This window comes from Fundulus heteroclitus, chromosome 7 (assembly GCF_011125445.2).
Source record: "Fundulus heteroclitus isolate FHET01 chromosome 7, MU-UCD_Fhet_4.1, whole genome shotgun sequence".
NCBI classification, from domain to species: Eukaryota; Metazoa; Chordata; class Actinopteri; order Cyprinodontiformes; family Fundulidae; genus Fundulus; species Fundulus heteroclitus.
Genome location: NC_046367.1, coordinates 25829911 through 25856873, shown reverse-complemented (window position 1 = coordinate 25856873; position 26963 = coordinate 25829911). Strand labels below are relative to the sequence as shown.

The 26963-nt window shown below is 38.6% G+C and overlaps 1 protein-coding gene across 5 annotated transcripts in view; it reads right to left on the bottom strand.

Moving 5' to 3' along the window:
* Positions 1-3424: 3424 nt before the first annotated feature.
* rapgef4a (Rap guanine nucleotide exchange factor 4a) overlaps positions 3425-26963 on the bottom strand; it is a 56866-nt gene continuing 33327 nt past the window's right edge. For 3 of the 5 annotated variants that reach the window (XM_036139306.1, XM_036139308.1, XM_036139309.1), the window contains 26 exons: positions 25696-25760; positions 24314-24364; positions 24099-24205; positions 22189-22310; positions 21905-22088; positions 21733-21817; positions 20473-20533; positions 20274-20350; positions 20041-20187; positions 17594-17709; positions 16319-16404; positions 14192-14270; positions 13937-14081; positions 12094-12182; positions 11949-11979; positions 11793-11871; positions 9504-9650; positions 8491-8588; positions 8014-8139; positions 7683-7861; positions 7498-7588; positions 7374-7424; positions 4676-4763; positions 4483-4547; positions 4323-4377; positions 3425-4223 (listed from right to left, as the gene is read on the bottom strand). In XM_036139306.1, coding sequence (XP_035995199.1) covers positions 4096-4223; positions 4323-4377; positions 4483-4547; positions 4676-4763; positions 7374-7424; positions 7498-7588; positions 7683-7861; positions 8014-8139; positions 8491-8588; positions 9504-9650; positions 11793-11871; positions 11949-11979; positions 12094-12182; positions 13937-14081; positions 14192-14270; positions 16319-16404; positions 17594-17709; positions 20041-20187; positions 20274-20350; positions 20473-20533; positions 21733-21817; positions 21905-22088; positions 22189-22310; positions 24099-24205; positions 24314-24364; positions 25696-25760 — 2552 coding nt within the window. In that variant the 3' untranslated portion in view covers positions 3425-4095. Of the gene's footprint in view, positions 4224-4322; positions 4378-4468; positions 4548-4675; positions 4764-7373; positions 7425-7497; positions 7589-7682; positions 7862-8013; positions 8140-8490; positions 8589-9503; positions 9651-11792; positions 11872-11948; positions 11980-12093; positions 12183-13936; positions 14082-14191; positions 14271-16318; positions 16405-17593; positions 17710-20040; positions 20188-20273; positions 20351-20472; positions 20534-21732; positions 21818-21904; positions 22089-22188; positions 22311-24098; positions 24206-24313; positions 24365-25695; positions 25761-26963 lie in introns of those variants that run through there. The other 2 variants (XM_036139307.1, XM_036139310.1) reach the window with 2 other exon arrangements.

The window sequence follows — 26963 nt, the reverse complement described above, 5'->3', positions numbered from 1 at the left end:
CCTTGTAGGTTAAAACATCGTTGTTTTTCATCCAGTTGAGTAACAACAGGTGGGTGGAGTAGCCAGGAATTGTAAACCAAGAAAGAGTAGATTAGAAAAGCAATATATTTTATTGTCCCTCAGTGGTGCACCAGCAGCAAGGTGCAAGGCAAATGGAAGTATGCAGATCTGCACAAAGATAAAACATCATAAAAAAAAGAAAAGAAAAAAATAAACAGCAGCCTATAGTAGGGGCAAATGTACAGTATAGGAAAATATACTGCCCATTAATTAAAATTAGTATACTCGTAGTTAAAGAAATGTGTATTTCAGTAGGACAGATTAAACAATGTAAGATAAAAAAAATATTGAAATGACTGGAATGACTTCAAATTAAAATTACTCAAGTTCAAGTAAAAAGTATGGTGCAGGAAAGCTACTGCTACAAGAATTGTATTATTATTTTTTTTTTTCAAAAACGTACTCAAGTAAATGTAGCTAAATAAATATAACTAGTTATTACACACCTCATAAAACATCCTACAAAAATATTTACTCAACTAAGAGTAAAAGAGTATTAGGCAAAAAGAGTACTCAAGTACTGAATAAAGGTTTTGTGGTTTATTTCCTCAGAAATCATGTAATCAGACTCACATCCTCCAATCCATTAACCTTGCAGAGTCGGGGTGTGGGCTGGTACCTATCTCCAGCCGTCATTGGGTCAGAGGCGCGGTACCACCTGGACGGGTTGACAGTCCATCACAGGACAACGCAGGACACACAACCATGCACACACAACATAAACACATACATACCTTAGGTCTATTTAGACTAGAGAATTAACTTAAACATCACATTCTTTGCGCTGCGAGAGGATGCTGGAGTACCCAGAGAGAACATGTAAGGCAACAGTGCCACCAATGGTGCCACAGTGCAGCCCAATGCTGGTATTGTTTTTAAAAATTAAATAAGAAAAAGTTAAAACAACTTGCTTGCTTAACAGAAGGGATATGACTGTTGTAGCCAGAGGCACAGCAAGCAAAGCACGGAGACTGACTGCTCTGATTTGGACTGTTTTACAAAGACTTTTGGATCTAGTTGATTGGGCTTACTGGACTGAGGGCAGGTAAGAGCCTCTACTGAATTATTTCACCCTCCCTCAACTGATTCATCCTCATCCTTATTCCTGTCTGCCACCCATCTGTCTGCCTTTTCCTTTATCTTAATGTCTATCCTCCTGACTCTGGGACTCCAGGCCTCACACAAACCCTAATTTAAACATTTAGAATAAAATTAGAGATGTCTATAATCTATTGTGTGTAACTTCCTAGACATTAAATACGCTTGCAATCTGAATCATCAAACTAGCTAGTTTCTCCTGACCAATAAAGACAAAGAGAGATGATTGCCAATCGCCAACCATTATCACTCAAAGCTGGTGCTGTGATTCAATAAATGACCAGAGTAGAAGGCAGGCAGCTTTGGCGCAGACTCAGCGGGTCTGCAGAAACTGTGCGACCTAGTGAGGCGTTTGTTTATAACTGCAGGAAAAAGTGTTCGTGTTGAATCCAGTCACCATGTTAAACCACCCACATCCCCCACGCAATGGTTTTAACTCATGTCACCCATGTTTGTGTTGTGGCCTTTTGAACCTCTGACAAGTCGACGCCTTGAGAATCTGCCCAAACTCTTAAACATGCTTTGCTTCACAATCCTCTCAGGGCTGAAGTTATAACTGTTGCTTTCATATCTTTGTCTACTACAGTTTTTCCTTCCACTACACTTTCCATTGGTATGCCAGTTTCTTTACCAACAATATTTTGTGGCCTTACCTCCTTACAAAAGTCTGCCAGACAACCGCTGTCCAGTCAGCAGTTTTCTCCATGAATATGTAGGGGACAACATTTCTGTATCAAAACCCCGTTTTAAGTCTTATAAGTATCTCTTATAATAAGTATCGTATACGTATTTGAATTTAACTAATTAGCAGAAATAAAGAATCAAAATGTATACCTGTGTGTAACAGATCTTTATATCATTTGGGTTTCCCTTTTTGGCCAGCATGCAACACTAAAATCAAAAAGCCTTTCAGTGTTATGGTTATTTATTTAGACACACCTGTGTAGTAAATGTGCATTTTTAAATAATTGCATGATAGTCTGATTGGAAGTTAATATTACCATCACCTCTAGCCACAGAAGTAAACAGCTGGTTGTCCAATAGTGTAGTAGTGCTTTAAGAGGAGATTTGCTCTTGCATTGAATCATATAGTTTGGGTAATCTTTTCTTTTGTAAGGTGATTTAAGCACCTTCCTACACTTCAGTTTTGAGTGCAGTCTGCCTGTTCACTCTCAAAGATAAATTTGATTGTCAGTGTGCAGTGTGACTATTAAAGATTTTGCTTTCTTCCTCATTGATTCTTTTGGCTCAGTAATCACATACAGAATAAGTCCATTAGACATATTGTGTATATATATATATATATATATATATATATATATATATATATATATATATATATATATATATATATATATATATGCCTGCCCCCAATAGGTCACTTTAAAAAAGAAGGAGACACAAAATGGGAATGATACGTTGTAAAATAATTGTAAAGTTAATTAAATATAGTAATTGAAGTCAAAAATCAAACTCTTACAGTGTATAGATCCAGTCAATTATTAAAATAAATGTATGTACAAAATTTCTTCTCGCCTACATTTGTCCATACCTACCATAAGAGCAGTGACTAAAAGGCTTTAAACAGCTGGAAATGTGACAAACAAGACTGGATAAAGTTAATTTTCATAATCCACACAAATAAAGTAAAAAAAAAAAAATCTTCATTATAATAAGAATATTGTACACAAAAATATTATTTTAATTAGTGTTTTTTTTTACATTTTCAGAGAAATACATGTAATAAAATCTTAGCTAACAAAATGATGTCTCTTTATGGGCTCTCTAATAATTAAGTTGTACTCTATAAATGCATTTATCCATTTTCTGTACCTATATATTCCTCAACTGGCCACTGGCCACGGGGGTGGATGCCCTGAAAGGGTTGCCAGTTCATCATTTTGTCAGATGACCACCCATGCACACATTCACAACCTTAGGGCTATTTGGAGTTAGACCATTTAACGTGCATGATTCTAGGTTGTATGAGGAAGCCAGCGTGCCCAGCAGGAAAATGCAAACTCCAAGCAGAAAGACCCACAGCTCCTGATCTTCTTCCTGCAAGCCAGCAGTGCTACCAATAACCCCACCTTACATCCTCAGATAGGATTTTATAAAAGCAAATCACAGGAGATTAAAACAAAACAAAACAAAAAAATACTGTAATAAATGTGTCTGATTCTTTAAATTCTGTGCTCACAGCCTTTTCCAAGTAAAGACGTTCCAGAAAACATGAATAAAACAGGTTAAAAAAACACACCAAGCCTGAGATGTTTAGACTTCTTTAATAATCCACAAAATTATCTATTTCACACCATTAAAAACTCAAGATGCTCACTGCTACAGTTGGAATATCTACAAATGTTAACACACTATGATTGTAAACAATATAATAATAAAACAGCAGAGACAAACTGCATTACAGTACACAAACATAATAAAATATTTATTTTTAAAATTCAGTGTTTGAGGCTTTTGGACAAAAAAAAGACATGCTGATTTAACCATTAAAGTCATGCTTAAGTCAAATAAATATATGTACATGATTTACAACAAACCTAGGAGTATAAAACAGTCTGATATAAAAGATACAAAAGGAATGGATGTCAGGAATATCGAGACTAAAGCATTTGATTGTGTTTACATCTGAGATTAAACACAATGATCCAATAAATTAGACCCCCACCAGCCAGAAATCATCATTTCCTACGCCTGTTTGGGTTGGATATGATATGATATCTGCATGACACCGATATAAGAGGTGCTTCATCCCACAACAATTACAGCTGTTGAAAAATCACAAATGACTGTAATAAAAGGCTCAAGACGTTGCTGAAACAATATCTCATTATCAGACACCTCATCAGGTCCTCCATGTGATTGCCTGTGTGGGGTGTAAAAAAAAAAAAAAAGAAAAAAAAGAAATCATCACTGGTTTCAAGACCTGCGGGGCTCGAGTCCGTGAGAGAGCTGAGTTAGGGTCCTTTGGTTGTCGATCACGCTGAGCTGGCGGACGTAGGTCCAAACGTCGGGGTGGTGCTTCCCGGCCAGAGGGGAATCCGGGCCTGATTTGATTAAAAGCGGAGAGAGGGTTTAAAATATCAAAAAGTAGGAAAGAAGATTCTTTAAACATGTATAAAAACAGATTTTGCCACGGCACTTACTGAATGTTTGACTCCTACAATATCTCACTGTCTTCACCGTCTTGGCTATCATCCGCTGCAAGGCAGGAAACTACAGTCAGCAGCAAATATCTACAATTGCGTGAAAAACTAAAGAGGATGAAAGAAATTCACACAGTGATCTGCACCTGCGCAACCTCACCATTTTCTCAAAATTGACCAAATTGTCGATAAATGTTTTGTTGCCGTCGTGAGTGAATGTCATGTCTGCGGGAAATAAAAAAAGGAAAACAGAAAAACAATTGCGGAGCGTTAAAGGTGCTGGAGAGGCAGCGCGGCGGCAAAGTGATCGAAGTGCAATAAGAGTGAACAGTTATCGAATCAATGAAGCTGACCTTTTATCATCAGCGGCATGAAGGGAATGACGGGCGGGTCCAGTTTGGCGACCGCGAGTCGATACGCCCGGTGGTTCCTGGACGGATCCTGCAGAAACACTCAGACTGTTCGGAGATCTTCTTTACTTTGCCACATCACAATTACAGTAACTTGGTAAAAAGCGTTTAGACCCTTTAACCTTTTCACATTTTGTTCCGTTACAACCAAAAAGTCAATGTTTGTTCTCAGGATTTTATCTGACAGATCAACACAAAATAAAGGTTTGGTGGAAGGAAAATGATACATTGCCCTATATTTAGATACATGATGCCGCCATGTTTCACAATAGAGATCGCGTTTTGAGGGTGATGTGCTCGTTTTCTGTCTTGAGTAGCGTTTTGTGTGAAGGTAAAAAAAAAATATATATATATATACATGATTATGCTCTCAACATCTTGAAGTTGTTTATGAATAAAAATCTAAAAAGTGTGATGTATATTTAGGTCAATTTACTCTGATAATTCTAAAATAAATCCAGTGTGACCATTTGCTTTCAGATGTTGTCTAAAATGTAAATATACACAATTTATTTGGAGTGTAAATTCCAGGTGTTCTGTGAAGGCCTCAGAGGCTAGTTTAAAGAACATTAGTGAACAAGCTGCAGACTGAAGGCCAAGGACCACAGCAGACAGCTTAGAGATAACGTTGTGGAGAAGTTTAAAGCAGGGCTAGATAATGGAGCACCACAACAGGAGGATCACATTAAAGAAGGGGTTAAAGTATACTTTCATGTTTCATACTGGGAGGTGTACTACTGGGTTTATTTTTTTCTCCAAAATAAATAAATTGGTCATGCAATCAGTCAATCAATATCAGGTCAGAAGTAAAAACAAGCTATAGAACAAGGTCCATATGTGTGCAGCGGGGATCAGGGTAATATATATCTGTATGGCTACTTATCTTGCTTTACCTGTTCTATAATGTTATGTGTCATCTGTGTTTCCAGCCGTGTATATTATGTGTATTATGTTGGAACATGGATGATTTTAAATGGACTCTTCTTACATGTGTAGTGCCTGATGGATATGTACAGTCACATTCTGTCATGATGGTGTTTTTGGGTTACTATTGTGTTTCTGCACTCATCATTTCCCTGTTCTTTATGTTAGCTAAATGTTTCTTTATTAGTTCATTCCTTTAGGTTAAGTTTTTTTATTTATTTATTTTTATTCTGTTCTCTGTGTATTCTAGATTATATTATGTTAGATGTCTGTTAGATGTCCCCTTGCTTTCATAGTTTCTTTGTATCCCCTGACTGACTCACCTGCATTCAATGTCATTCTCCGCTTGTCCCTCAGTATATTAGCTTACTGGTTCCCATTATTCTTTGCTGGTATCTTCCATTTAACTGCGTCATTCTCATTTTGACTTCTATGTATGCAGAAACTCCATGTGATACTGTTTATCTTTGTGCAGCTTCTGAAAGTTTTCAGTTTTTTATTAAATTTCCACATGCTCAGTCCCAGTTCCTGTCTGCACTTTGGTCCAATTCCCAACCCACAAATCATGACATATTCAATGACAAAGGGTATCTGTTCAGGTAAGACTTGTTTATTATTGTAGATTTAAAGGACATTTTGAAAATAATCTTTTAAACAGGTATTAATCATCCTTTTCATTAAGCACACATTTCTGTATTAAATTCATTGTTTTTATTGATCTGACGTAATATTCTAATCTTAAATGTCATGTTTTCATTAACTGTAAGTAGATAACCTTCATAATTAACAGAAATAAAGGATTAAAAGTTTCAGTCTGTCTATAATTAGCATCTATAATGTTTTTCACTAAGGAGTTACTGAAATAAATGTACTTTTAAATAATATTCTAACTTTTTGAATATGACTGTACGTCATAACCTGCCGGGGCAGATTATCCTTTGCCTTTATTCTAGAATATTTACAACTACTTTGATCATTAAAATGCATTTAAATCCAGGAGCACTGTCACAAAATGAGAAGAGTAGTTTTAAACAGAAAACTACCAATACATAACCATCCACCAATGACTACATGATCCACTGACATGACGAGAAAGGAGATTAATCAGAGACGCGATGAAGAGGCAGGGATCCACAGCTAAGGTGTTACATTCTGTACCCACAATTATTAGTCATGAACTGCATGAGCAGCAAGAACAAAGTCTTTGTTGACATAAAGTCAAAAGACTTCCTGTTAGTGGTTAGCAACAAGCCAAGAACGGACACATGAGAGAAGATCCTCTGGTCGGATGTGACTAAATTGGAACTTTTGGGGTTACGTGCAAAACACAACGTGTGGTGTAAAAATATTCTTGCACATTACCCGGGGATGCTTTTTTTTTCTGGGCAGGGACAGGAAAGCTGGTCAGACTGGGGCAGAGCTTCGCCTTCCAGCAGAACAAAGGCCCTAAATATACAACCAATGCTACAATGGAAAGGTTTGCATCAAAGCATGTGTTCGAATCTGGAGCCCAAAAACACACCATTTATAAACACACACAGATTCATATTTGTCACAATTTTCATTTTCTTTCCACTTCCCAATTTAGAACTACTATTTGTTGATCTGCTGCATAAAACCCCAAAGAATTACATTGAAGTTGTGAAAAATTGAATTGGTGTAAACATGTTTGCAAGGCACTCTAACAAATTCAAAGATACAATTGTTAAAGGCATACCATCAGGTTTTCAAATTCCTCGTAAAACTTCTTAAACTTGCTGGGAAGTTTCTGCAAACATTAACAATAAGGGGAAGTTACCCAGCAGTCGAGGTCGAACATGACCGACCAGTCAGTCACTCACCTCCCAGGTCTGACTTAGTCTGCTCACGGCTGGGTTACTCAGTCCCATAATGATGGCGAAGAAGGCGTTTAGATTTTTGTACTCCTTACAGCTTTGCAGAAGACATAAAAAGGAGGTTAGAATAAAAAATTACTTCAAAAACCAGCAAACTGACCCAACCCTTAAGAGAAAACAGACCCACGTACTGAGCAGCGATCTTGATAAACTTCTTAAGGAGTTGAACTCTCTTGTTGAGCTGGGAACAAAGGCAAACCTCTGTGATCACCCAGAACTGAATTTCGTTAAACCTCTGCAGGAAGAGATCCAGATTCACAGTGGTCTTCTTCACGTGCTGTCTCCCAAACGTGTGATAGATGAGTTCAAGCTGGAAGACATCAGAGGACAAACAAACAACAAAGAATTACAGTGAAATATTTTTAGGGGTCGACAAAATAAAATCACTGTGTGCCAACAGCTTAACTAATTAATCAAATTTGATTAAATGTCTGTGCTAAGGGATCCCCGGAGCTCTAATACCTCATGTACACAATGGAAAAGCTCCCAGTCGTAGAAAGTCATGTGGTAAGCCACGTCTTTGGAACTCATCATTTCAAAGTTGACAAGCGACCCGACAGACGGACCCTCCTGCTCAGGCAGTGGCATCTGGGAGGGACAAGAGATCACATTAAACCCTCAACTCTTACACCTTTTTCTTTTTTTCTTTTCAACCACCAACTTGAATGGTTGAGACTGGGATTTTATAAGACAGACCAGAAAAAGCAACATGTACTGTAATGTAAGGGGGACTATTTTCTAAACGCTTTACAGCCCAAAAAAAGTGTGGAGAGTATTTGTACGCAGCTGCTATGAATTACGGTGCCACCGTAATAAATACTTTGTAAAACCACTTTTTTTGCAGGAAATAGTATTAGATTTGAACATCTACAGACTCTTCAAGTTTCACAGATAACAGGACATCACAATGATGAGACGTCTTTGGCTGAATCAACACACCAACACGTCCAGCTGGTCCCGCTGACAAGCAAAGAGTCGTCCATTTATGCTCAGTGTGGAGAAGACGGAGACATCATTTGGCTTGTAGAGAACTTTCTCTGCCAAAAAAGAAAACAAACCGTACCAAGATTTAAAACAAAGAACAGGGAGAAAGTGTTGCCCCAGATATGTTTGATTTTTTGAAGTCTAAAACTCTAAAAAAATAATGGCCAAATCAAAACCTTATTTCTAGGTACACAAACATTTAAATACCTTTAACCATCTAACAACTTAATAGAAATGTTTAATAATAACGACTGAATTTACTCACCAATTATTAATTTAATAAACATGATAAAAGCCCCAGGCAACATCTTTCACATTCATAATTGCCAATCTAGATAATAAACAATATTTCTGCTTAATATATCATTAAACACCTTCTATTAAAAACATTAATACATTAAATAAAGTGCTTTTTTGAAGCAATATATTTTTACAGCCTGTATCTTCAGTCTACAGTCTGGTTTTAAATGTTGTCAGAATGCTGGAGAGACCAGAGTCGTAATAGAAATTGCTCCAATAACATCCTTCCTTATTCTGATCATAGTTTGCAAAAGATTTTTTTTTTCATCACAATTTAATTGCATAATTTTTTTCTAACTCCTTAATCATCAGCCTTGGCTTAACCTATTGGGCCATTGGTAGGGCCCTTGACGGTTAATGAGCCAAACTGCTGTGAGAATCAAGTTTATCACCTTTATTTTCTATATTTTCATATAAATATCTACCAAAGTAAAATTTAAAAAATGCATTCAAAGAACCAAATAGCTTTTAGAAAATCAAGAAAACTATTTTCGTGGTCAATTCAAATAAACAGTGTAAAGCTATGTAATTTATTACAACTGCTAAAACACTGTCAAGACCACACGATAGCATCTACTGGAGGTTTAATTAATGCCATAATGAATCAATAGGGATGTACAGTCTGACATCATGTATGAGCTTTTCTAATTTAATTCCAAGCACTTCACCTCCTGCTGAACTGAGGCCAACCAGGATCAGATCCTCCGCCGACCCCAGCTTGTCGGCCACCGCCTCCAGGACCTCTGCCACCGAGGAGGCCACGGGGACCCGGATCGTGGTGTAGGTGTGGTCACAGCAGTAGACTTTGAACAGGACTGCATGCAGGAATCGGAGGAGATAGGAGAAAAAAAAACATGAGGCGGGATTCAAGCTGCATCCACCATCACCTGTAATTCCTCCTGTAGATGTCCATTCCGATCCAGACCGCCTCCATGAGTCCGTGAAAAGCAAAGCCTACTACATCCGCGGTTAGTCCGTCTTGCTTTGCTCCAAAGTTTCTTGGAGCTGGAGGAGAAGATGTGCGATCATCGCCATTACAAGCAGAATGCAAATCTATCTGGACAAGATTATCATGTTTCAAACTAAATGCTGAAATGACAATACTGCATCCTTATTTGGTGCAAAAAGAGTGGTTTGCATCCGATATTTAAATACAACAGTTAATTTTACTGTGAATCTTTAAAAAAGTATTTAATTTGTGGTTAACAATCAGTATTTACACCATTTAACTTTGATAAAACGTTTTTTTCCCCTGTTTGCTACGATTGGACTTGCGGAGCTTGACCCGGCCGGAGCCAGGCGGACCGGAACGGAGCAGAAAATTGGAGTTGTACCGTAATTTGATGGTGAACGACGGAGAGCGGGTCCGCTGATGGTGGCATTCGGAGTAGCCACAGAGAATGTGGAACCGTTATTAATTAGAATAACCACATAGTGGCTCCATCGGTTGGATGTGCACATATGTGAAGGGAGGATGTGGAATCTGGGGGGTTTCACATCCTCCCTGCTTGCTTGACTACTCCGAAATAAGGAAGCAGATCTTTTATGTAGACGTAAAAAGAAAGAACACCTTTTTTATTACAGTCATGCAGAATTGTGACCTGGAGGGAAAATTATACAAACGTCTGATTTATTTGCAAAAATGCAGCAGGGATTTGTAAGCCTCCTTTACTGTGATACCCACAAAATAAAGTACAGTAAAGGTTTATCAGATTATACGCTGTCTCTATTTATGATATAAGAGGCCAAAATTGTGAACCCCAACATTCAGAAGCTTTTAACCTCACCTTGAGCAGCAGAAACGTATTTGATTTTGGATTAACTTCAGCCCTCTCGTCTTTTTAAATTTCTTTCACTGCTTATCTGATCAAGTTTTAAAGAGTATTCAGCCTTCTCATGGCCTACCCTTTGTCTCCAGTACAGTTTGATGCACAGAGGAGCTCATGGTTGACTCAGTGACAGCAAGGCGCTCAAGTCAGGTAATGCAAAATGAGCCCAAATCATGACCCTGCCTCGACTGTGCTCAGTATCTGACATGAAGCCTCATAGTTGTGCCATACTTTCCCAGCTGCACTGGCATTAGCTTTAGCATTTAACATCCCTAAAAAGAGAATACAGCTCCAACAAATGAACTGCTTCAATTGGTAACAAGTAATTCACTTGTGGTTTACCCAACTTAATTTATTTACAATGGTTTAACTTGACAATTTATGAACTAAATAAATTACGTTGGATCAATTTAATTTAATTGCTTGTTACCAAATGAAGCAATTCATTTAATTTGGTGCTTCATTCTGTTTTTGGAGCAGATGAGGACTTTTGAATTTTGTTTCTGAGCATTGCTTAATTTAACCTTGGGTTGAATTTGACAACCTAACAATTTCAATATCGTCTGAAAAGTTTTCCTCCGGTGAATAATCTTTCTCTCTTTAGAACGAGGAACTTCAAATTCTTCACGAACTGCTTCTTTCAGCTCGTTGCTGATGCCTTGCCACCTTTTTATTCCCTCAACAGCCACTTGTAGTCTCCAGACCAGCAACCTGACAAAGCTCTGCTTTTATACAGCTGGAGTGGTTGCACGCGCTAATGTTCAGCTAATCAAATGTATTTCAGCAGCAGCACCTGGTGACTCCTTTACCACTTAAATCCCAAGGAGGCAGACGGGGTGTGCTTAGTTTTAACACTTTAGAAAAATGTGGCTAGATTGTGGAGCAATGAATAATAACATGGTAAAATATGTATGGTTCATATATATATATATATATATATATATATATATATATATATATATATATATATATATATATATATATATATATATATATATATAAATATGTTGGTGTATATCTGGAGCCAGTAACAAAATTAATTTCCCTCTGGGATTATTAAAGTATTTCTGATTCTGAAACCTACCACTGAAAGTGGGTGTGCTTTATTTTTACAATCACTGAACTTACTTTCATCGTCTCCCCTGATAGGCTGCCGTTTCTGAAGCTTCTCGTCTCCCATATTGAAATGCTGCAGAAGGACTTTGTGCTGCAACAGAAAAGATGTTCACAAAGGAGCAAACAGAAACCTGTATAACAATATTAATCTCAGAATTTACTATATACCTTTCTCTGTGAGGATCTGGTCTCTTCTGCACTAAAAAAAACACAGAACCAACAGACCAGTTTGATCTGAGTAAGTCATTTGCTAATAGGAAGCAATATTTATACGATTTATTCATTCAATTTATACTAGATAATGCTAACTAACCTGCTTTTTATAGTTCTCTCCAGCTCTGTCAGCTGATCCCTGAGGGCTGGAAGCACTTTGGCATCGTCTGATACAGCCATGAGAAACTCCTGCAAAACACAAAAGCCTTTAAGTGTAAAGAAGGTTTAAAAGGAGATAAAATCAAACTAGTTTTAATATTTGGTTTAAACAGGCTGAGGTACCTTTGGTAAACTGAAATTTAGAAATGTTTAGATTAAAAAGATTTTTTCTTTCTGACAGCCTAAGATATAAGAATTTGTAAACATTTGAGGTCATCATATTTAATCCTGTAATACAAATCTCTTAAAGGGGCCATGACAACAAATTTCATTTTTCCGAGGTTTTGGAGGTATACTATGATCTATTGCGCACTGGTGAGACCATGTGAATGTCAAAAGTGAATACCAAAGGACATGCTCAGGGGCGGTCAGCTTTGTTGCTTAGCTCAAAAACGGTCAGATCAGAAAACGTGTTGTCTTTCTATGTAATTAATATTCTCTAATCAGTGCACACCATCAAGCAAACAACCTTCCCCCTCGCCTCCCTATTCCCCCCTCCCCTCCGTCCCCCCAGCTGATGCACCGGCTGTGAGTCCCACTAGCACCTCTGACTGCTCCACTTGAGAGAAGTAAGCGGAGAAACGAGCAATCAGAGAGCGGCAGCCCCAGATCGGCCTCCCTATATTGGCTCAAACAGGAGGCAGATGGCGCTAAAGCAGGGAAGCAGAATGTCCAATATTCAACCTCAAACTAACTTCACTGCGGTTATTAAAAAGGAGAGCTGATTTGTCCAAGGGCGGTCTAAGGCTACGTTCACACTGCAGCCTGACATGACCCAATTCCGATTTTTTTGCCCATATGCGACCTGTATCTGATCTTTTTATGACAGTCTGAACGACACAGATCGGATTTTTTCAAATGCGACCGAGGCCACTTGGATATGTGATCCTCAATCCGATACGTATCTAATCTTTTCAAATGCGACCTGTGTCTGTACGACCGGGTCGCATTTATCCGACCTGTATGTCACAGATACTCGACAAACGTCACTATTCTGCGTCCTGCTATGCAGAAGCGGGAAGAAAGACGACACCCATAGCGGACAACAATGAGAAGAGCAGTCAATGGAGGGAAAACTCCGGTTAGAAAATATATTAATGACCGCAAAATGGACACTTCGGTTGAACGCATTGAGTTCACACAGGAGATCACATACAAGTGGCATATATTTGGAAATGTTAACGGACACGCAAAAAAATCCGATTTCATAAATAAATCTGAATTGAGCATTAAGACCTGCAGTGTGAACGTAGAATTTAAGTCGGGGTTGACAAAAATACAAGCTGACGTTATGTTTTTTTATTAAATTCTTTGGAGAATTTACATATGCAGCGATATCAACTACATGAATTGTAGTTGATACAGTGATATCATGGGACCTTTAAATCTGTGACGTTAACCGTATAATTTTTAACATAGAAATTTCTGATTTAGGGTTAGGGTTAGAAATAACCATGGGTCCATGAATACTGTGGTATGGACTTTTAAACAAAGGTATAGTTTTTTTTTTCTTTCCACAGAAACATATATTTCCCTATAAAAAGTGTAAACTGCCTTGTAAAAAAAATGCAAAAGATTTAAAAAATGGGAAGTGGTATGAATGCTGTTTAGGGTAAACGGAATAAATCAAATTACAGTAAATAAGCCTAACGCATAAATTATGACAGGAAAAATCTCATAAGAAGTTACATTTCTAGAATCTCAATCTTAGAACATGTGGCACCAGAACCTCTAGAGGTGATTATGGTCTGTTGTCGTTATGACTGCTTCAGGGGCACACTGACCTCCAGGAAGACCACGTCCTCCTGCTGCAGGTGTTGTCCGTGCACGGCGGCCCATTTCATCAGCAGCCAGATCACCCGCCGCTTGTTGTTCAGCGTATAGTCCAGCTTCTCCAGCTCAGAGCCCTGTGAGGCCTGGGCATGGTAGCTGCACTGCCGTTAAGGATCAACAACAACAGAGCAAGTCTGTTTCATGTCTGATCACTTTCACTAGAGAAGACTTTCCTTCCCGTCTTAAAGCTTAAGGTAAAAGGATATTGGGCTCTCAGCACAGGACATAGCTGACTGTTCGGGATGAAGACACAGTGCATGAGCACAAAATCATCTAAGGCTGAATCTGAGATAAATAAGAGAAAAGATCCGGTTAGCGGCACATCAAAGACACCTTCAAACACACGGAAAGTGACAACCATATGTATCGCCACACATGATGGTAATTAGATCAGCTCTGTGATGGGAAGCTAATTATAGATGAGAACAAACGGGTCGTTGCAGAGCAGACCACAGAGGGCGGATTACAGAGGTGCAGCCAGAGCGATAAAACACACACCACATGTGAAATGTGCTGGGTGCATTTGTATTGAGCCCCCTTACTCTGATGCCTGTCAATAAAACCCCGTACAAATAACACCATCCAGAATTACCTAAAGTAGTATTTCTTTGATTTAACCTCAGGATGAATCCAGCAGTTCTGCTAAGGCAGAACGTTGTTGAACAAACAGCATTAAGGAGACCAGGGAACACAGCAGACCGGTTAGGGACAAATTTTTGGAGAATTTTAAGCTGGCTTGGGTTATAAAACAATACCCCATACCTTGAACATGTCAGTCAATCAAGGCAGAGCCGTGCTCCTAATTCTCTCTTTTCCTGACATACAGAAGAAGAGAGCTTTAATCAAAGACGTGGCCATAAAGCCCATGGTTACTTTAGAGGAGCTGCTCAGATCCACAGCTCAGGTGGTAAAATCTATATACAGCAGTCTAATCTTAATGGAAGACATGTCTGCCATAAGCCATGCAGAGAAGAAGGTGCTGTGCTCAGGTGAGACGGAAATTCAACAATTTCAACAAATGCACAACCGGGTGAAAACCGACATCGCCCTGACACGTCATGACACGTCATCCCAGCCATGAAACAGGTTAGTGGCAGCAGGATTTCCTCTGATGGATTAAGGGAGATGCTTAGAGCTGATGGAAAGATGGCTGAAGCAAAACACAAGGCTATCCTGGACAAAAACCTGTTGGAAGCTGCAGAAAGCTTGACGGCAGGGTGCAGGCTTACCTTCCCACAGAACAACCACCACAAGAACGTACAGCCAAAGCATATTCATGCGTTACAAGTCAAAGTCAAGACCTAAAGCCAATTAAGAAACTATGGCAAGACCTAAACTTTTTTTTTTTTTCAATTTAACTTGCCTGTGTCTGAGCTGTGGTGCAAAAAAAAGTATGGATGCATTTTTTGTTTGTAGCTGTGCAACCTGGTTGATACATACACCAGGAGACCTGCAGGTTGAACTGCACTGAAAGCTGGCTCTGACTGAAGGGGCTGAATGCAAAATCACGCCGCACCTTTCAGATATTATTTCTAAAGGAAACTGTAAAACATGAATCTGTTGTCCTCCACCTGACAGTTTTCCTACTTAGGGTCTTCCATGTTACCCCTCCCATCCAACACACACACACTACATTACATTAAAGGGAACTTATCATGCAAAATCAGCCTTTCTAGCTCTTGATTTCCTTTTGTTGTGTACTTGGTGTCTCGAGGAATGCAGAACATATGAATGTAGTCTCTCCAGGAGCTACATAGATACGTTTATGCTCTTTTTGGCTCATATTTTTGAAGCTGTTCAGTTTTCTTTGTTTTCTATTATTATTATTAGAGTCTTAGCTGCCAAGCTGCTAAACTAGATCATGGACTTACGGCTTACTAATTTTTCAATTCTGACATTTCTATTTCTCTGAGCAATTTTGCAGTCCAAGCTGAAGGATGCCAAAGCTACAAGTGGATAAGTAAACATTTTTGTTGCTCTTTACGGCGTCCCCCAGCATACTACAAAAATGGCCGAATGGCGTGAAGTGGACCTCTCTGCAATCCGGAGGTGGGGGTGAAGTGCCTCCTTTAGAATAAAAGAGACGAGTTGCTCTCAGTCGCACCTCAAAACGGGGGTAAAAAGGGGGATTGACAACGAGGAATTCAGACCAAGCCATTGCAGGTCCAACTGAATGATTTCAATGTGAAAAGGAAGAATTTAAAAGCAATTTTTTAATTCTTTAAAGTTTGTAGTTGTAAATTTACAAAAAAATAAATACATGGCTGAGAACTCTACACGGTAAATTACATAATTAGGTTAAATATGGTATTAATGTGAAACTCGGGCAGCACCTGACTCGGTGAACTGAGAATCCAAACGCATCATTTCTAGAAGGTGCTCCAAAATCTTCTCTGGCGTCCCGGACATGATGTTGTATCTGAAGTAACACGGAACAACAAAAAGACACACACACACACACACACTTCACTAATCAAGATATACAGACTGTTAATGCATAGAGGCACGGTTGCAGCCCCTCAGCTGATTTCTCTTCCTTCAGCGTCAGCCTGTGATTGCCTCATTTGATAACAATCCTATTTACAATCAGTGCTCCTGAAGATGAAGAGGAGGAGCAGATGAGAGCCAGGAGAAAACCCTAATACATACAGTTATCTATTTTTATTTTTTAATGAAATGCAGGGGCATCTTCCACATGAAGGAGAATGAACACCATCCAGCCGTGGTTGTTTTTATTGCTTGATAACAGCGTGACAAGAGGAATGGGAGGAGGGGGGGTTTCTAAAGCAGGGACACGTCTTGCCTTCTCTTGGGGCAGTCTTGACACTCTTGTGTGTCAAGAGTGGAGTTGATTAGAGGGCAACCCTGAACAAGTAATTGTGACTTGCCAAGCCTCCTTTTCCCCCCCTGGAGCCAGGCCATCATTACCATTAATGTGTCTCTGTGAATTTCAGCCACCGTGGGGCAGTGACAGATGCCTCTATTAGGAGGCAACACTTGCTGGCAGCAGAGCGGCTCACGCAGCTCCACTTCACACTCTCTCTTACGATCAAGTCTAAACAAATAATGCTGTGATGTGGCATTGTATACTAACAGAAGTTAGTACACCCCTTTATTTTATCTTTTCGTGGGACAAAACTGAAGATATGATCCTTGGATAGCACACATTTGCTGTCCCCCCAAAATAACTCAACACACAGCCATTAATGTCTAAACCGCTGGCAAAAAACTGCGTACAGCCCTAAGTGAAAATGTCCGAATCGTGTCCAATTAGACATCTACTCTCACTGGTGTCGGGTTACTCGTTAGTGTTACAAGGTCTCAGATGTGAATGTGGAGCAGATGTGTTAAATTTGTCGCTATCGCTCTCGTGCTCTCTCATACTCGTCACTGGAAGTTCAACATGGCAGCTCGTGGCAAAGAGCTAAATGTCTAAATAAAAGAATAGCTGCTCCGCACAAAGATGGCCGAGGCTATAAGAATATTGGCATAAAATATAATACAGCGTTTTAACGGGACAGGTTCCAGTCAGAGAAGGCCCCGCTGTGGTTGATGGGGGTTATCCCATGCCTAACATATTCTTTGATCCAGTCGGTGTGTTTAATTACTTGTGGTGAGCTGCAGAGGATCCAGGGACAGAGTTTCGACTGCCGCTGAGACTCTTCTCCAACACCAGGACATCTTGACCATGCTCCTTCAGACGCACAGTGTTGGCCTCTACGTCCTTCGTAGAAAACACAGACACCCATGGTGATAATAGTTGAAAAGATTTGAAAAATTACTTAACAGGACAGGTTATACAAAGTCTTTGATAGGCTGCATTTATTGGCTGCGTCCAACTTCGATGTTGATTATGTTTGAGTTGTTTTTCTGAAATTTTAAGTTTCAAAATTAAATTTCCAGAATTTGATGGATTCGGCAGTATGGTTTATTTATTTTCATTATTTACCTTTGGCCACATAAATCAACTTCCTCAAGCCTAGGCTTAATACAGATTTTTTTTAAGCAATGGTTGCAAATTTTTTAGACCTTTATTGTGTTCGTAAAAGTTCATAATTTCAAAATTTAGGAGTTTAAGAGCTTTTTTGACATTATAATCGTCTCCATTTTATACACGGGGCCTGATGAAAGCTTTTATCTAAGAAGATTTAGATGTCAAGAAAGCAGAGAAACTAACCTTTTTTCATGAAAGCTATGAGTGTTTATCCATGGGTTCTGTAGCTCCTAAACTAGACCCTATAGAAAAAACTAAAAGCCGTTTTAGTTGGGGGTTTTTTACATTCTATTTTTGCTACTTAAATTAGATTTTTACATTCATTTTTTTTTTATTTTGTAAACAAATGTAGTTACCTCCTAAATAAAGAAAGCCAAATTGGTACCTCAAAAACAAATTGTGTAGATTGCACTGGATTCTGTAAAACCCCTAATTTTGACAAAATAATCATGTTAATAGATAAATGATGTGCACGAATCAAAAAAACACTTTAGAGTTCAGAAATTCAGATTTTCCATGTGTGGAAAATCTCTGTTTTCCTTTATTCACACTTTTTCACAGCTGGAAAACAACAAGTAAAGCAAATTTCATTTTCATCCTCTCTCTATCGTCCTGTCAATGCTTTTTGGCATTCGAAACAATTTAAATTCAGACAAGCTAAAAAACTACATTTGTTTTGCTTTCAGATTTTCCCCATCTGTGTCCTATATGAAGACATGGAGGAGGAGTATAAACAAGCTAAGATTCTATTTGCCATTTTCTGTAGAAATGGAGGACCATCCATACTCTTTCCTAGCCAGAGGAAAGAGAAAGTAACCAAGAAAAGAAAAAGTAATTGCCAGAAGAAAAGTAGAGTCTATATCGGCACAGCTAGGGAGTGCAGACATTTCATGAGAGAGTGGGATTCAAAACGGCTGCGGAGCTTGCAGGCTTTCTGCTGGAGAGGTAAATTAATTAAATATCAGTGAAGTTTATTTTTGGTGTTAGAAACAGGGCAGTGTAATCTCAACTACTCTGTCCTCCCGGCAGAGACGGCTAGTCTGTTCGTCTTCTCTCCCTCTCCTTCCCAGGTAGTATGTGTGTAAGCGTTTAAGTGTGGAGAGATATCAGCAGGCCGGTTCACTGTCTGTAGTGCGCAGTGAGGCCGGGTCTCTTTACTGGTGTTTATAGTCGCTTTTTTAGAGCCCAAATAAGCGACTGCACGTTCAGAAACGACCACAAAAAACCTCGACTCACGGATTTTTAAGCAAAAAAAGTGCCAAAAACCATTTCACACAATGGCTGTAGCTATTAGTTATTAGCAGTATCAAATACATGGAGGTCATGTTGACATTGTTACATTTATGATACTCCGGGGCTTCTGTAGTAGTTATCACGCTGTCAATGGCGAGGTTGTTTGGAATTCATTTAGTGCACCACAAGCTGATGCGCCAGTGTGAAAATCTTACACACTGGGGCCTTAAAAATATTTTCCTTTGTGGAAGGTTTACTATATTTAAAAGAAAAAAAGACAGTAAAAGGGTCAGTCGTGCTGTTTACCCAGAAATAGAAACTTCATGTAAAAGTCCTTTTATTTTAACAATACCGATTGGTAGGGGTGGATTTTGTGCAACATCTAAAAAGATCAGTTGTAAACATTTGCTGTGTGGGAAAAAATCATATTGACTATCCTCACTGAGTAAGCAGTTAGAAAATACAAGCTCAAAATTAAGAGACGCCTTCTAGATTTTTTTCAAATGAGCTGCTTATTTTTTATAACATCAAAACTTTATTATCAGTTCGATTGGCTTTGAGTCACTATTGGTTCTAAATCTGGACCGTTGACAAAAAACTGGAGGATCAGTCCCAGTCCTAAAAACACAATTTTGTTATTTATTTTGTTGGAAAAACTAAATAAGTTTTATAAACTTTAAAAGGTAGTCATTATAAGCAAAAAAGAAAAAACTGAAACCTCATTTCAGAAAGTGGACTTTTGACTGCATTGCTGTGTAATTACCAGCAGAGGGCGGTCATGTTTTAGATTATTTTCACAGCATCAAAAGACGCTGACCTTAAACTCACCCTCAAAATCCTGTTGAAGTCCTCCTTGTCCACTCTCAGGAAGTGGCAGTTGTCCTCTCGAAGGACAATGGAGGCAGCTCTAGGGGCGTCATTGACCAGCGCCAGCTTCCCAAAGTCGTCTCCTTCATGGAGAGTGCAGACAACACCCTGCGTAAAACAACACAATGATCAGTAGACAGTAGCTCAATTCAAGCCAGAATCAGAGAAACATCATAAACTGGATGTTCACCTACTTTCCCATAGATGACAACATTCACTGAGCCTTTTAGAATAATATACCAGGATGTGCCCTCCTCTCCTTGGTGAAACACTGTCATAAAACAAACAAACACACAAATAAAGAGTTCTGAGATTTGACAGATTAGGAGGCTTCGTTCTATGATTTTACAGATTTATGATTAGATGGTTTCTAGATAATCTGTATTTACTCACGCACTGTTCCAGCTCTTTCATGGGACTCGAAGATGAGGACTCCAGCCAGTTGCCTCTTTACCTGCCGGAGCAGGAAAAGACGTTTTAAGAGGAGAGACGTGTTGCCACAGTTTGCACATAAGGTTTTACAACTGTTAAAAGTAAATCTAAAGCTGGAGCACATTGAGTGTTTTGAATTGAGTAATTCAGTAACAGTAATTTATGATTTTAATTTTAGCACATCTGGTCAAACAGTCAAAAACAGAAATAAAAACAAAAATGTTTTTACCACGTTGTTTCACATTTTGTCATTGAACAAGCACTAATTTCAGTGTTTTATTGGGATTTTATGCGAAAGACCGGTAAAAAGTAGCACATAATTGTGAAGTGAAAAGAATATGTGGTTTCACAAATTTAGTTTATTTTTTTTTACAAAGAATTACTGAAAGGTGTGGCATGCATCTGTAAACATATTTTGCTGCAGTTACAGCTGCAAGTCTTCTAGGATATGTTTTTACCACCATTGCACATCTACAAACGGATATTTTACCCATTTTTCTTTGCAAAACAGCTCCACCTCAGCCAGAGCGGATGAACGGAGCTTGTGAACAGCTATTTGCAAAACCATCTGTGTCTGAACTTTAACTAGGCCATTCTAAGACATGAATGTGCTTTGAGATAAACCCCTCCCGTGGCGCTCGTGTTGTATGTTTAGGGTCATTGTCCTGCTGGAAGTGGCGAACCTCCAGCCAAGTCTTTTGCAGCCTCTAACAGGTTTTCTCCAAGGTTTCTCCTGCATTTCGCTCCCTTCATTTTTCCTGCTCTACTGAAGAAAACCATCCCCACAGCATGATGCTGACACCACCATGTCTCAACACTTTAGCAGAAAGTTCAGGGTGATGTGTACCCTTGGTTTTCCTCCACACAGTGTTATTGATTTTTGCTGCCTAGTAGCCAGAAAGTTAGATTTTGTTTTCATCTAACCAAAAAATTAATAAAATAAAATAAAATCTTTTCTCCAAAGTGGTCAAATTATTAAAAATAACATCATATAAATACAAATAAATTAAAGTTTAAGATGCAACATGACAAAATGTGAACAGGTTATAGAAATCTTTTGAAAGATACTGGACATTTCTTGTGCTGCATCTGTATTCCTATTTTTTTTTTCCTTCAAACCCCCAAAAAAAGCCACTGAAGCATCTAATTAAATGAATCTAATCAATTTCCTACACAGGGACAATATTTTAGGGGTGCACAGAAGACTGTCAGTAAACTCACAGTGGTGGAGAGGTGAGATAAAGCCTTTATATGGAGAAGTTCTTCATAGACGATCTCTAAGTCATCAGGCGTTCTTTCAGATGGTCTAAAAGAACAAGGAAATAGGTTAAAGGGCCCATACACGATTTCACTGATTTGCTTTTCTGTGGTGAGTGCCGTGTCACAGCCCTACGGTTTCCTGAGGATCATCCTCAGAAGAGCATCTGGTCCAATCTGCGACAGGAAGAGCAGAGTGTCCTGCAGCTCCTCCTGGCTCTCCCTCCTCTCCTCCTCACTGGCCATCAAGGCGTCCTCCTGCTCATCGACCAGGAAGCGGTAGAAGAGGTACTTGTCCTGGAAGCCCGTCTCACCGTCCACTGCAACACGGCACAGACGCATGATTCGCACGTATTTGAAAAGAAGCGATACTTCTAGGATGGCCTGAGATGCTGAGGAAGAAATCACAGAGGGTCTAACCGTGGTTGAGGACGCCTTCCTCCAGCAGCACCTGCCACATGCCCACAGCCTGAATGCGGGAGTGGACGCAGGAGCTCTGCAGCATCTGCCAGTCGACCAACTCTGTCCCCACACAGCATCGCCTGCAGGAGGTAAAGGTCTCCATAAAAGCTCAGAGGCGAGAAATTATGTAACGTCTTTATCACCTTGATTTGCCTTAAATTTGGGTGATTCCTTTTATTGAATTTGTGTTTTTTTTTTACCCCCCAGCAGTTCTTTTAAATGATCAGGAGTTTTATGTTCACCCTCCGTTTATGTCAAAGTTAAATCAAAATGCAATAAAGGCTAAGTTTTCCCCAACCCATGTTTTAAAAATATGTTATATTTAAAGGGGTATATCTACAAACTAGTCCCACTCATTAGTCACAGGCCTGAATCTGTATCAATGTCTCAATCTTATTATGTCCGAAAAGGTAAGAATTGTTCTGTAAAAATGTTCACACCCATACCTCTTTTCTTGATTCTATAATTTTAGACTTTCTGTCATTGAGTTGGTCTTTATTAATATCCTCCAAGTCTTTCTAAAGGTCTAAGCATTTCTTTGGACTTTGGCTACTTGTTCCCTCTGCTTCAGTCAGGTCTTTGGAGCTCATAATGTCGTCTCTTGGTTTTGAAAGACCTTCAGCAGGACCCGGAGAAATATTTAGTCTGATAATTTTTCAATATTACACTGATCACAGCCTCATTTAAACCCATATATTAAGAAATCACTTTTCTTTTCTTTCTTTTTTTACTCTATGGTGCTGTGACCCTGGTACAAGCCGTAGGGAAGATTGTTCTCTCTTCCAGCTCAGCAGACAACCCTCCTTTCTGGTTTTGCACACCAGAGCGAAGAGAAACAAGATTTTTAATGGTCACTTGGGTTGACTTGAGTTGGCCCTCCATGATATTGGTTGGTGGGATAGCCAAAATCACCTACATCTTGAAGCATCTCACTGTCAAAGACTGTAACACTATAAATAGACTACTAATTTAAAAATGTATAACGATGTAGTGAGCATTCTGGCCTCAAAGATCGTATAGTCTGGAAATAAAGGTTAAAAGACCAAATTTCTCATCCTTCCCCGGAAAATAAACATTCTCTATGTCAGAAACAGTTATTTCCCCGGGATAATTTAAAAATAACTGTGCTAATATACATATAAGACAGCTTAAAACGTTCAAACCCTTTGCACCTTCTGTTTCTTAAACAAAAAGGCTTTCCTTTGTTTATTCAAGGGAAGGAACGGCCCAAAGCCGAGGCAAGAGGAAACAACCGAGTTCATGTCACAACTAGGACAGATAACTCGAGCAGGAAGTAAACGGGCAGACCATAAAGTGGCATCAAGTCATGCATCAGGACACTTTTTCTTTTTACTATGTTTTTTTATTATTATTTCCATGTGTTCTCTATCAATATACAGACTCCTCTCCTTGTCCTTCTGAGCCCGACTTGTGGTTGTTTTTGTTCTTTTGTGTGTGTCTGAGCCAAGTGAAAGAGTGACTGTTTGAATGCAGCTACTGTCTGATTGCAATTTAGTAACCATAACTCCCCTTCCAACATGTGTAGATTGCCACATTCGGTCATTTGTCACTAAGGTGAGTTAAAAGCTGACTGGGATCACAACAGATTGTTTTTAAATAATTTTCCCTGACCATCTTCCCCCTCAATGAATAAATCGGGACCTGCATTTTCACTTTATGGATTCAAATTTGAGCAGGAAATGTTTATATCACTCCTTCTGTCTTAGGGCTCATGCATTTCGATTCTGGTCATGTTATATATTATATATTGGATTTCTGGATACAACCCTGGAAACAGCTGACAGGGTGAAAACTTTATGGTTTCTGATCTTTAAACAGAATCTCAGAGCTACAGCTAAACAACTAACCTGTACGTCTGCAGATGATACTTCCTGTCTCGGATCATGTGAGGCGCTCTGGAAAGGATGGCGTTGTGGAGGATCTTCCCCGCCCGCAGGATCTTCTCAGAGGGTACCTGAACGGACTCGGCTCATTATTATCTCACTTCACAACGGGAATCTTACTTGCCACAGAAATATTTCCCGACTGAGCACCGAATCCAGAAGGTGACTGAGGTTTCTACCTGAGACGGGCTTTTAGCGTAGAGTTTGGCTGGGCTTTCGGGAAAGGACTTCTGCAAAAGGAAATTAAACAAAAAATATATTTTCAACTAATTTCTAAGAGAAGTTATGGCTTATGGGGAAAGAAAAGAAGGAAATGAGGAAAAGTCCAGTTGCATTTGGGCTCTACTTTAACTGATGATCCTTCCACTTTGGGACGTAGACTGAGCAGCTATTGTGTTTTCATGAGCCCGCAGTCTTAATCAGGGCATCCATGTCCACATTTCTTTACAGTCAGTTTCTTAAAAGTCTTGAATAAGGTTATTCTTTAGCCTTAGTGGGACAGATAATATGAAAAACATGACTTCTGTACATTTTTCCATCACTTTGGTCTCTGACTGAGGCCAGGGGAAGTCTGACTTTTATTCGCAAGAAATTAATTTACTGAGACAAGTTTTTTTCTGTTAAGTTAAAGGTGCATTTGTTTAATCGCTGCTGAACCTGAAAGCTACACTGCAAAAACAGAACTAAAAATAAGTAAAAATGTCTTGAAATTAGTGCGCTTGTCCTTGATTTGAGCGGGTAAATAAGATTATCTGCCAATAGAATGAGTATTTTGACCCCTAAAATAAGATAATTGGATATACTGCACTTGAAATAAGACGATGGAGATGAATTGTTCCTATTTTAAGTGCATAAATCTTATTCCATTGGCAGATCATCTTATTTACCTGCTCAAATCAAGGACAAATGCACTAATTTCAAGAAATTGTTAATTATTTTTAGTTCAGTTTTTGCAGTGTACCTCAGGTTTATCTGCATTTTTACATAAGTGAACAATCGTGTTGTGACTAAACTTGGTGTTTGAACAAAGCAGGCACCATAAATCCGTCGCGGTGCCACATTATCAAGCAGGAAATGAGCTCCAGGGGAAAGGTGGGACAGGAACTGTTGAGGATGGAGACAAAAAAAAAAAACTCCCGTCCTCTTGTTTATGTTGAGGCTAAATTTAAAATAGCTTCGTGATTCTTTATTTATCCCCATCCACAGATAGAGAGGTGTACAAAATAAGAAAATATGTCAAGCTTGTCTGCTTTCTTAAAGACACACACAAGGCAAAAGAACATGCATCATCTCCACTTCCTAGACTCTTTTCATCGGTTGTTGCATGATTTAAAACTACATTTAACAGGTTTTTTTTAGAGAAATTTGATAACTGCACATGTCAGAGTGGTAATATTCTGAATAAAGCCAGGTGCGTATAAAGGCACATTATGATCGGATTAATTGATTGTGTGCCCATATAAACGGTACAATCCGATTATTTTAATCCGAATATATTTCAATCCAATCTTGAAATTGTGTGAATGTAAACATAGCTAGTGATAAAAGATAAAAGAAGTACCTTATTTGGATGGCTGGACACTGAAACAAATGAATTGTTGCTTATGTTCTCTTTTTCCGGCACCCCTAATGAAAAAGAGAGAAAATACAATAAGATAGTTAGTTAAAAAAAGGTGAAAATCTATTTAGTTGAAAATAATAAAAAAGATAAACAAAATCAAATGAATTCTGCAACCTTATTTGACAAATAGTCCGAATGAAAAATCAAAAGTTAGTTAAAAAAAAAAAAAACTTCCAGTTGTATTCCATTTATAACATACATTTAGATGAAGACATTTTCTTTCCTGAGCAAATGTGCCCATAAGGTGATTCCACAGCTACTCAACAAACCTTCACTATTTAGAAATTATTTTTAAAAACATTTAAGGAAACTTGTTGTCTCTGAAGAACAGAAAAAAAATATTGTTGTCTGTCTCTCCTTTCTATCTCTCTGGAAAGGAGAGATGGGCATCCTAAGGTGTCTGAGGTTTTGTGTTTCTTTTGTGTTGCTGCTTTCACATTTTTTTTTACCATATTTAGTCTTCTTTTATTATTAGGTATAAGTTGCCTTATTAGTTAATCCATTTGTGCTTCCTTTTCTAGTTTAATCATATGTTGATGTTGTTTTTATGTTTGCTTTTTGACTTTTATGGTTAATTTTTGTCATGTTTCTGTTAGATTCTTCTACGGGTTTCTCTGTGTTTCTGTAATAAGTCTCCATCCTGCAGCTGCTCTGCCTCCTATATTCTTCATGTATTCTTACACGTTATTTTACATTGTTCTGTAAACTGACTGTTATTTGTAATTTTTTATTTGAACATTTACATTTTATCTGAAACTAAGGACCGTTTGCACACTTTTAGCTCCCCAGGAAGTGTTGTTTGGTACATTCAGCTTGGAAAATATTGTTTTATATCTGAATATATCTTACCAATCAACGATTTTTCGGTATCTTTTTTAATAAGTTTTTGTCTTCTTCTGCTGAACAGCTTAATTTTAGATTTAGCTTGTTTTCCTCGTGTGTTTTTGCAGTTTTGAGGATCTTCTCTATGAACGCTCATTGGGGAGAGCCAATGTGGATAAAGTAAGATTTGAAAATACATGAAATGGAAAAAAGGTGTTTGTAATTAGACCATCATTAGTGATATTAAACTAAAATGAGAATTTTGATATGTTTGATAATGTTTGTCTCTCCACAGAAAAACATATTTTGTTGCACAGAAACTCAAGCAAATGAAAACCTGCAAGTATCAACAGGTTTTGTGAACACTGAGTGAAGTGACTTACTTT